This window comes from Dipodomys merriami, unplaced genomic scaffold (assembly GCF_024711535.1).
Source record: "Dipodomys merriami isolate MVZ:Mamm:240054 unplaced genomic scaffold, mDipMer1.0.p SCAF_91, whole genome shotgun sequence".
NCBI lineage: Eukaryota > Metazoa > Chordata > Mammalia > Rodentia > Heteromyidae > Dipodomys > Dipodomys merriami.
The window spans coordinates 1,248,205-1,260,423 of NW_027206524.1; the positions used below are offsets into that span (position 1 = coordinate 1,248,205).

Below are 12,219 nucleotides of genomic sequence, written 5' to 3' on the forward strand. Positions count from 1 at the left end.
AAAATTGGAGCAGTTACTGTTTTTCTTAGTCCTTTTCTAAAATGGAGTTTCTTCTATAGTTAATTTTATATTTTTATCTTTATTAGCCATTTCTCTATCTTAGAAACTTTTAAATTTGAGGTAAAAAGTCTCTGTAGCTAGAGTATAAGTTCAATTCAGTTTTCTTTCTGAAAAAAATTATAAAATGGAATACTTTTACATCCTTTAAGGTTTCTTGGTTTGATTCTGTTCCTTCTCTGTAGTTTCTTCTCCTTAAAACAAAACAAAACAAAACAAAGCTATTATTAAGAATGTCCACACTGGACATATCTATTTCATTTTATCATTAGTTTTCTAATTAAAAATTAAATTCTTGCCGGGTGCTAGTGCCTAGCTACTCAGGATGCTGAGATCTGAGGATCGTGGTTCAAAGCCAGCCTGGGCAGGAACTTCCCGGTGAGACTCTTATCTCCAATTAACAACCAGAAAACTGGAAGTGGCACTGTGGCTGAAGTGGTAATGTGCTAGCCTTGAGCTGAGGAGCTCAGAGACAGCACCCAAGCCCAGAGTTCAAGCCCCATGATCAAAAAAAAAAAAGAAAGAAAAATCTAAATTCTTATATTTTATTTACCTGACTTCCTGCCTTACTTAAATATATGAAAGCTTTTTGATTTAAAATACTTAAAAGCTGAACTTTGGCTGGACTCTTTTAAGCATAAGTGAACAGCTACCAATTTGAAGAAAGCATGGATTTATATAGAAGTAGAATTGCTTTTAACTCCTTAAGGAAAACACTACTGTCCGTAATGCTTTAATTGCTGTTCTGTGTTTGTTCAGAACGGCATGGACCAGATCTGTTTATATCTATACAGACATTTTCTCAGTAGCAGTCTATGCCAAAGGATCCCATCCCATTTTCTGTCAAATGAAATCAGATTTTGATTGTTGAGAGTAAACACGTTCTTTCTGCCTAGATTTTACTCTGAAGCATCTTCTATATCAAGCTGAAGCTGTGAGCTCTGAGACCTAAGGGAATAGAAATAAAAGATTACATTTGAAACATACATGTGTTAATTTTTGTACAACTATGCATTTTAGTGGCAAGACAGCATTTTAGATGTTGGTAATGCTAAAAGCCAAGTTTTCTAATCTCTTACATTTTGATCAGAATAATATAGTACATTACTCCCCCTTTATTCCTTTTGCTCCTTTCTTACGACAGACTCCAAACACACACACACACACACACACACACACACACACACACACACACACACACACACACACACACAGAGGGTCTCTTTTTCCTTCCCTCCCTCCACGTGTCTTCTTGAGAAAGTTAAGATTCTCACTATAACCTACTGCTCTTCACATTCAAAGAAGAAATGGCAGATTGTATGCCCATCTTGTTGTTAGGGTAAAGTGGAATTTTAAAATGGAATGTTATTTATAACACTGAGTGAGATGTTTATAAATGGAGGAAAGTCTAAATGTTCATCTGTCAGCTCCTAAGTCAGGGTAGGCCTTAAGACTTGGATATTTGGAGCTGGTGGCTCACGCCTGTAATTCTAGTTACTTAGAAGGCTGAGATCACAAAGATTGTGATTCCTTGCTAGTCTGGGCAGAAAAGCTTATGAGATCCCCTTTTCAACTCATAGCTGGGTACAGTGGCACAGGCATATCATTTCTAAGCTACATGGGAAGATGAAATTAGGAGGATCACAGTCCTAGACCAGCTTGGGTAGAAAAGTTAGTGATACTCCCTTTTCATGGCTTTTACTTTTATCCCGCCAACTTTGAGAAGCCTAAAGCAGATGGACTTTGCATACTGAGTAGAAAATGAGACCCAATCCTAAAATTAGCCAGTGTAAAACAGGGCTGGAAGCATGACTCAGTGGTAGAGCAAGTGGTCTAACAAGTGTGAGGCCCAATATCACTGACCAACCAACAAAAAGACTTGAATATTTCTAGTTAGTTAGGCTCAGTAAAAGATGGCAATATCAGACAGCAAATTCATTTTTCTGTAGCTTGGCATTCTCTGTATTCTTACTTTACAACAAGAGAAATTAAAATCTGGAGGGAAGGGTTGGCACTATGCCCCAATAAAAGATTCATTGCAGTGACAGTGACTAGTTTATTTATAGTTATGACATTAATTTTAGGACTACTATATAATATGATGGTGAAGGTAAAATAACTTACAGAATCTCCAAATTCTCTTACACCAATAATTAAGCTTCTCCTGTGTCCTTTTACCATATGCATGCATGTGTCTACATAGGTGCAAACACACACACACACACACACACACACACACACACACACACACACACACACACACACACACACACACACACACACACACATAACTTGCTCCCCCACGGAGACCTCATGCCAAGGTTCTCTGAGGAAATAGATTCTTGACGTGTCTTCATTAATTCAAGAATGTGGTATAAAGGTTACAAAATGAACACCAGTGAGCAGCTGCTTTGATGGCGAGTGGTCTAGTCCCTAGAGAGACAGCGGTGTTCTCCCTCAGCCTCAGCAGCATTAATGACTTCAAATACCTTGGTATTCATTTACATCCTCATTTAAATACTTGGTAGGAAAATAATTACACCGAGGTGTTTGATGAGATGAAATCTGATCTCAGCAGATGGAGTAAGGCTTCCCCTTTCATCAGCAGGGAAACCAAGTGTCATTTAAATGAAAATCTTCCTGAAATCTCTTTATTCCTAAGTTTGCTGCCAATATCCCCGAGGAAATGCTTCCATGGAAAAGGCCTAGTGATACTGGGAAAGGATACCAATTTCAGAAGTAATTGCTATCAGGTACAGCATGGGTTTTCCCCACCCCCATTTATGTTAACACTTTCTGTGGTTTTCAAGAACCGGCTTGAAATAATATACAAATGTGAGTTTGAGAATGGAAAATTTCCAGCCAATATTTTGAATCCTGTTCATGTGCTAGTAATAATACAGGAGAATGCCAGCCACCCAGACTCTGTTGGCCTGGCAATACTCTGCAGCATTAGCAAGGGGTCTAAAAAGACAAGGAGCAAATTCTCCCATACTGCCTCCCCAAGCTGGCATCTCAGCGCCATGAGGCCCGTGCGTTCCCAGGCAGTGCGGAAGCTAGTGTGGGTGGAGAGAATGAAAGCAGCTCCATCCACTGTTTCCATGGAAGCAACACATGATGCTTCGTGTTTAACGCAGAGCTGAATTTCAAGGGAGGTGACTTTTTACAGGTACTTACTGCTGAAAAATTATTTCCCTGCCAGAATATACTGTGAGTGGTTTTAGCCTGTTCTTACTCTTTAGTGTTTATTTTACTTTAAAGTTGTCAGGCAAGATCCTGAAGGAGGATGTGGATTTCCTATGGAATTTTCCCTGAGACTGTTTGTCATCTCTGTGCTGAATGTGGCAAGATCAGTAACCTTGACAGGCTGGAGCCACTGCTGTCCAGGCGGCACTTTAGGCTCTAGCTCCTATTTGTGACCAAAAAGCCGTTTTATTTGCATCTGACCAGCTCCTTGGCTGTAGAGGGCAATGCAGCAAGTCAAAAAACAATTCATGGGGCAGCATATTTCAATGTGATGTTCTGTGGGGCACCCAGGCTGCTCCATCCTTTCTCTTCCTCGTAGGCTGGAAGGCCAGCTGTATTCTCTGTGGTAGGTGGGAGGGAGGGAAGAAGAGGCAGCTGCGCACTCCGCGGCTAGCAGCCAATGGAAAGTATCCTGTCTTCCTGTGTCTCTTGCTGTGCCACCGGACTCAGCTGGAGCACTTGTTCCCTGAGGCAAATGGTAACTGAGCTTCCTGATGCTCCACTTTGCCCTTTGTTTGGGGAGAAGCTGAACTAGTCCAAGGGGACCAAGAGACTCAAGTGAACATGCATACAAATAGGATATACAAGCCAGGATATCGCCTACCTATTATTATTTTTAAGTAAAGGAAAGGTGTCATTTAAATATTGGAACAAAAGGAAATAAGGTGTGCCTAAGCTCATAGAAGAATAAGGCTTAACAAGACTAAGGAATAAACTAAACAGAGTCACACACATTCTCATCCAAACCCAAATCACCAAACCCTAAGCCACCTCTGTCATATTCTTGGCAGCTGACCAGGGTTCATAAAAGTGATTTAGGAAGATGTGATGTATCTTTGGAAGGACCCCAGTCATTGTTTAATTCCTTCAAACTATTCAGGGCCTTTACTCTGAACACCACCTTCAGTCAGTCAGTCAGTCGCCAAGATAGAGTGGAGAATATAAGCATCATGAGCCTGATTGTAGTACTTTAGCCATCATTGCTCAGGTGTGCTTCTTCAATGCAATTCTCTTGTTGGTATGGATCACATAATCTACCACCTTGTGACCTATTGGGCTCCACAGAAGCTCTTTAAGCACTTTTTTTTTTTTGGATGGGAAGTTAATTCCATGGCTTTATGTTATCAGATACTTTTTCAGAGAAGTCCTTAAGGTTCAGGATATCATAATGATTTAATTGAGAGTCAGTATTTTGCCTCAGCACTGCACAGCTCCTCTTGTTTCATGCAGACCTGCTCTGGATTACAGGTTTCACTGTATTTGAATCCTCTTTGGGAACATTATACATCATGGTTTGTGTTGGTCAGAGTGGGTCATGTGATTCAGTCCAGCCTGTTACCAGTTATTCTTTCATCTCAGTATATTGAAGTCTCAGCAAGAGCTTAGCCAGCAGGAAGTGTTTACTTAGGGGTGGTAGCCTCTAGATGAAATGACATTTCAATTTCTCTTCTAGATCTTTAATGCTACAGAGGAGATGTCCAACACTGAGGCCTATCAATCTGTCCGCCTCCTCTCCATCTCTCTCGTTCAGTCAGAGAAGGAGCTGGAGGACCTTGATGAGGTTGACTTGGAGTGGTCTAAGCCCACCTCAGGTGCGTGAGAGCTTCAACATCAGCCATCTCCTAGGTAATGGGTTAGCGCCTTATAATTGGAAGCTGTAAGCCTCAGTTTGGTTCTTACTTGTATATTGATTATTACTACATTATCCGTTTGTTCTTATCAACTCTCCATCCCATTCCTGATGGTCATTGCTTCACTTGTTTCTTTCCAAGACATTGTCAGACTTTCCCCTTGAGATGAGGAGATGGATCTTTCTTTCACTTCAGTGAAAATATGGAGGCTGCCCAGCATGATCTGGGCCAATCTTTCTCCATTGCCTTAATTCTCTGTATCTTTTCTTGATCTTTTTCCTTCCCTTCCCTTCCCTTCCCTTCCCTTTCCTTCCCCTCCCTTTCCCTGTGTGTGTGTGTGTGTGTGGTGGTGGTGGGGGCATGGGTAGGACTTGAGCTCATAGCCTAAGGCTGTCCTTTAGCTTTTTTGCATAAAGGCTGGCACTCTACCACTTGAGGCACAGCTCCACTTCTGTCTTTTTGCTGATTAATTGGAGATGAGAGTCTTATGGATGTTCCTGCCCAGGCTAGTTTTGAACCTTGATCATTAGCTCTCAGCCTCCTGAGTAGCTAGGATTATAGGCACGAGCCACTGGTGCCCAGCTTGTATTCTCTTCCTTTGTTTTTGTCTGAAGACAACTGACTGGTGTCCTTTCAAGGTTACTTTGGATGTCAGTGCTTACTTTCTCCAGAGGCTTCTCTTATTCTTTAAGCTCTGTTATTTCCCACACTGCTGGTTCAGCATGAAATCTTTATTTCATGCATCCTCCGTGTCAGGCTCCATGCTAGCCCCCAGGGACACAGTGACTAAGACAAGACAGTCTGTCCCCACACTTTAGCCTTTCTCTTATCCTAACGAATGAAAGCTAATATAACAAAACACCATCCTCTCAAAGTTCCATGTGTCTCCTTTGCTTTGTTTCATCTTTCTAAAGCATTTTTTTGTTTTTATTCTTTTCACTGCCTTGCCAAGGATTCATGTTTTAATCCTTTATCTGGCTTCTGCTTCCGCCTCAACAATTTGTCCACCTCAAGGTTACAACTATTCTCTTTTTAAACTATGTAGACTGCTGCTGCCTTCAAGACTGCCAGCCATCCCTTTTAGAAACAGTATGTTCTGAATACTTGCATACTTCCTTTTCCTAGTTCTCCTCTGTCATCTTTGTTTCTTCAATTCCTTCCTTTAGATGTGGCTCCTGTATTCTATCTTGACCCAGTCCTTTTTTGTCTGTCCATACTTTATCTGGCTGACCTAATCTTAGATAGGTACCCACTATCTGACAGGTGCTATTCTGAGCAGTTGGGGCAGAGCAGTGAATAAAAACACCTGACTTTTCATGGTGCTTCCAGACTAGAGTGGGAGAATTCTGGAAATGGCTAATACATGAATGACATATGTACTGATTCTGTCTATTCTGACACTATAAGAGCTCCAGAACCGGATGGATTCAGGTGAATTTTTGGATAAATCTTTTGCTCCAAGAACTTACAGTGTATGTTATTCAGAACTCAGGAATCATTCAGAATTGGGTAATATACAACACCTTGCTCTCTGAATTCCCTATTAGTCTCTTAATTCGAAGACTGAATAAAATTTGGATATCACAGGGTAGGGTAAATGGTGATATGCTAATGAGACAAAAATAAACATACTCATCAGAGAATAGAGGCAGTGGGGAGGGTGGGCTGAGCTGGAGTAGTGTTTTCAATTTAGAATGGCCAGAGGCGTCCCAAAGAGCAAGGTGACATTCCCATCATGCCACCTGAAAGAGGCCATGTAGATCTTGAGGGAAGAATATAGTGGCCCTAGTTGTCCCTCCCACATTAGAATCTCTCCTGCCCCTTTTTCTTGTCTGCGGCACTGCAGATTGAACACAGGGCCTCACACATACTAGGCAGGTGCTCTACCATAAGAGTCATGTCCTCAGCCCCTCCTGCCTATTGTCTGTTGTCCTGTCCCTCTGTACCAGCAAAAGAACATCTCTGGTTTTAAGGACTCCTATAATTAGAGTGGAGCCACCTGGATGGTCGAGGACACACCTCTTCTACTGCAGGCTGATTAGCCCTAATCATACCACCAAAGGCATTCATTCTAGGTAACAGTTACAGGTTACAGGGATTAGGGTGAGCACATCTGGAGTGGTGTGTGGGGGGTGGTCTGTCCTGCCTACTGCACATTCACATTTTCAAATGGCTTTCCATTTTCTTAACTCTGTGTAGCTTTAATCTTCCCCTCCAGTTTTACCTTCCATTAGCTTCCTTTTGTAATCTCTGTTCCAGCCAAATACTTTCAGAAAGTTTCCTATTTAAGGTCTCTTTTTTACATAATTTTTCTTTTGCCTTGAATGCCGGCTCTGCTTATTGAGAGCGCCTGTCTTCCCTTTACACCTCCTCATCTCTTTTCTCCCTTTCTTGTTACCTTTCTCTTTTGCCTTCTTGGCAGAATCCACGTTGAACCAAATACCATAGCCACATAACACAAGCCAATACACATTAATTGACTCTTACTTATGTCCTAGACATTAGGGATACTATGAAGAAGATGAAGTTCATGCCTTTGGGTGATTAGCAGCGTTGTGGGTGAGGGAAGCCCTGGGAAGACCATTACAGGAAGTTTAGGGATGGAGCTATGCATGGAGGGAAGAACTCACCCTATTAGGCTTTTTAGGATCTTCTTTTCACTTGGTATTTTTTTCTTTGGTATTAAAACTAAGTACTAACAGGAGTTGGAGCTAGGGACATTGTGCAGCAGTACAGAACTTGCCTAACACAAGGCCCTGGGGTTGATCCCCAGTATGGAAAAATGAAACAATACTAATCAGTGAAAGAAATAGTCTAGAAGTTGAAAATTTAAATAAGTTTCATTAAAACTTGCTTACACATGTTGGTGCACTTAATTATCAGTATTGAGGCTTAAACTCAGGGTTTCATGCTTGTTAGGCAATTATTATTATTATTATTATTATTATTATTATTATTATTATTATTATTACAATTTTGTTGTGTGTGTGCTTGTCCTGGGGCTTAAATTCAGGGTCTGGGAGCTTGTCTTTGAGCTTTTTTGCTCAAGGCTAGGGCCATATTGCTTGATCCACAGCACTATCTGTCTTTTTGGTGGTTAGTTGGAGTCTCACAGATTTTCCTGTCTGGGCTGGCTTCGAACCATGATCTTCAGATCTCAGTTTCTTGAGTAGCTAGGATTATAGGAGTGAGCCACCAGTGCCCAGCCGGGCTAGTAATTTTATTTGGCTAAATACTTGTCTTATTCTGTAAACCATAAGACTTAAGGTGTGAATCAGTTTTCTGTATCTTTTTGTAAATTATGGTATCCCAGCTATTTAGTAGTTCCTGACATATAGTAGGTGCTCAATCAATTTTAATTCATTTGTGATTGATTTGAACTTACAGGATTACATTGCCAGCTCTTGGAGGGTTTGGATTGCACAGTGTTGAGTTTGATCTTTCATAGTGCCAAGTCAGGCAGTGACTTATGCACAGTAAGTCTTTACTGACTATTGTGTTGGATTGGTCCTATCAGCTGTATGTATGTGCACTGTCTGCATCCACTGGCCTCTCACATGGAAATCACTCACTCTGGCCTGTATTAGTTTCTAAGCAATGCAGACAAACAAGTTAAGACTGCTGAAAGTTTAAAACCTGGTTTGTCTTCTTTTGCTTCTCCTTTTGCCAGACTTCTCATCTCTTATGTGTCTATGATTTCTTTACTGCAGCCATAAAATTGAGTATAAAATCTCCCAGAAAAACAACAACAACAACAACAAAACACATTTCTTCTCTTCCTACTTCCTGCTTGCTTTTTTTTTTTTTTTTCACAAACCACAGTGGGAGCGAGGGGCTGGCTAAGAGGAAAGGAGAGAAGAGGGTAGAATAAGAACCAAATGACTTTTGTGCCACTTATCTATTCAGGAAGACTAGTAGTCCTAGATTCGAAGAACCTGAGGGGCCCTGGAATCCTGCTCCCTCCTCGAGTGTCTTCCAGGTTATGTAACTGAATTGTTTATACCCAAATTGAGAGCAAAATAATTACCATTTGCCTCTGTGCCAGGCATTATGGGAACAAGCATTTTGAACAACTGGAAAAAAAAATAGAAGAGAGAGATAAAAGGAAATTGTCACTAAGTCTATCAGTTTCCCCTTTGAAAACATACTCCTCAGGGAAGGTTTGAAGGAAATAATTAGTGTTGGTGCTGGGTCTTGTCATTGCCTCTTATCCTCCTTTTCAAAGCATCAGAAAGGAACAAAAGACCCAGAATCACTCCTCTCACCTACACCTATCTAGTAGCTGTAGTTTGTATTTTATCTACTTTTTTTCTTAACTGTTTTGTTTCTCTGGACAGGAAATTTAGGCCATGGCAATTTCACATATATGTCAGCATTGTGCTGGCTCTTTGGGCGTTACCTGTACGAAACCCTGAAGTATCCAATTGGGCTCATCTCTTCTAGCTGGGGTGGGACTCCCATTGAAGCCTGGTCATCTCCAAGGTCACTGAGAACCTGTGGAGTCTATTTGACAAGGTAAGTGTTCTGGGAGAAAGCCTATCAAGGAAGTTCATATGAGAAGATAACTCTCTTGGGGAGTTAAGTAGATCTTGAGTGTCAAAATATGTATTGAATGGGTGGACGAGTGGAAATTTCCACCCATTTATTCATGTACAGCAGTCACCTGAGAAAATCAGCACTGTAGTCACCTAAGAAAATGTCAAAAAGGAATTATGATCCTTTTCCTTAGTAATAGCAATGCTTACTGAAAGCCTTCTGTATGCCAGACACTTTTCTAAGCCCTTTATGGATATTAATTCTTCTAGTACTCACAACAACTCCTTAAAGTATACAACTACTAACATCTCTTGAGTAGAAACTAAGTCTCAGAGAGTTTTAGTGACTGACTTATGGACAGCACTTCTAAGTGTCATAGTCTTAGTTCTGAACTTTGTGCTTTGAGGAATAAGTATTTTTACAGGAAGAACAAATATATAAACATATATACAAAAATATTAGGCTAGGTGCTGATGGATTGTATTTGATAATCCTAGCTATTTGAGAGGCTAAGATTGGGAAGATTGCAGTTTGAGGCCAGCCAGTTTTTTTGGGGGGTGGGTGGGTGGGGGGAACAATGTAAAAATAAGGGCTGGAGGCTTGGTTCAGCAACAGAGTATCTGCTTAGGAAGCAGGAGGCCTCAAGTTGGAACTCTAGTACTACCAAATCAATCAATCAATCAATCAATCAATCTATCTATCTATCTATCTATCTATCTCTCAAATAAAAAAGCTCTTCACAGCAATGGAAACCATTTCCAGAATTTAAAGAAATGGGTTACAGAATGGGCTTTTTGGCCAGTTATTTGTCAGATAAAGGATTGATACTTAGACTATATAAAGAACAACAAAAACAAAAACCAAAATAGTAAATAATTCAAGTAAAAATAGGCAAATGAATTGAAAAGTTTTCAAAAGAGGTACAAATGTCTAAGAAATACAGGAAGAAACATGTTCAACATGCTTGTTCAAATAAAAATATGGATGAGATTCTATCTTATCCTAGTCACAATCAAAATCATCAAGAAAACAAACCACCACAAATGCTGGAGAGGATATGGGGAAAAGGGGAGCCTACTACACTGTTGGCAAGGATGTAAATTAGTGTAGCTGCTATGGAAATAAGTATGGACATTCCTTGAAAAACTAAAGCTAAAACTACCATGTGATCTAGCTAGATCAGTCCTGGGTGTATATCTGAATGAATATAAGTCAGTGTACAGAAGAGATACCTGTACAACCATGTTTATAGCAGCAATGTATTCATCCACTGTAACCAAAATATAGAAACAGCCTAGGTACTCATAAAGAAAATGTTATATATATATATGTATATGTCACACACACATATGGAGTATTGTTCAACAATAAAAAATAATGAAATTCAATAATTTCCTTTATAGGAAGAATCAGAGATCATGATAAGTGAAGTAAGTCCCACTGTGATAGTCAAATATAGCATGTTCTCTCTCAGGGGGAATCTGGTCCTTAAAAACAAATGACAAGAATAAAAAAGAGAAGGGGTGACATAGATCAAGATGCATTTGTACTTACAAACAGATCTGTTGAATGATAATCCCTTGTACAACTAATATATGTTGATAAAAGATGGAAAAATGTATACTGAATTAATATGCATCAGTATGCTAATTAGTATACTGAATATGAAAGCTCACTTAAGAAAAGTTGAATCGGGAAGAGTATATGTAGGGAGAAAGAACTAGTTAATAACAATCCCAGTACTGCTGTCACAATAGAGATAAGCAGTCATGCCCCATTTTCCTTAACATTGTCTCATTGACTCTGGGAAGAACTCAGGGAAAAGGAAGGACTTTGCTCTTAGTAGTTTTAGGTGAGTCCTTGTCTGTGGGGGACTAGATACATTAACTTTGGACAAAAAGAATAAACTGCAGGACAGTAGAAAAGAGTACCTACACTCAGCACCTGGGGGTTAAGGGCAGGTGTCCCAGACCTCTGCAGAGGAGAGAGAGAGAATACAAGGACTGGGTGGGGAGAGTTGAAATAGTCATATACTGCCACTGCAAGGATAAATCCATATATGAATTCTACCGAGACATTTTGGAACATGTACCAAATTTTCTTTGTGCTTTTTTTTTGACTCAGCAATGCATTACTGAGAATTTATTTTAGGGCAAGAATTAAGCAAGTATGCCATCATTTTAGCTATGTGGAAGATATTCATGGTATTGCTTGTGAAGGCAAGAAAGTAACTCCATCTAGTGTTCATCTGTTAAGTAGTAGCTGAATCTATTTCCTGTATGGAGGATTCACAATAAATCACCCCTCCCTTTTGGCTTTAATGACCTTGTCCATTGGCTAGCATGCCTCACTCTGGACCTACACAAAGGTGACTGGTATCTTGGGAAGAAAACAGAGGTAAAATTCAGAGACTATTCACAAGTGAAATAGAGTTGAGCAGTTTACTTCTGTGCCCCTTTCATCGGATGCTTGTCCTGAGTCAAAGTAAATTGATGCCTAGTAAAAGTGGAAAAAGTGATCAGTTACTAACTTTCTGGTGACATTTGTGTATCTTCTTGATTTCAGGGGCATTCCAGAATCTGTAACTGGTCCCAGAAATCACTCAGTCCTCTGGAATGCCATGATCTATCCACTACATAAAATGACTCTGAAAGGGGTGATATGGTATCAGGGTGAGTTTGTGATCTGCCAGTATCTCCATTGTATCAGTTAGTTTTTACAATAGACCAAGCCATCTGACAAGTTAATG

The 12,219-nt window shown here is 40.2% G+C and overlaps 1 protein-coding gene across 2 annotated transcripts in view; it reads left to right on the forward strand.

Moving 5' to 3' along the window:
* LOC138821358 (sialate O-acetylesterase-like) overlaps window positions 1-12,219 on the forward strand; it is a 36,894-nt gene that overhangs the window by 15,126 nt on the left and 9,549 nt on the right. For both annotated transcript variants that reach the window (XM_070013523.1, XM_070013524.1), the window contains 3 exons: window positions 4,757-4,895; window positions 9,272-9,449; window positions 12,036-12,142. In XM_070013523.1, coding sequence (XP_069869624.1) covers window positions 4,757-4,895; window positions 9,272-9,449; window positions 12,036-12,142 — 424 coding nt within the window. The remainder of the gene's footprint in view (window positions 1-4,756; window positions 4,896-9,271; window positions 9,450-12,035; window positions 12,143-12,219) is intronic.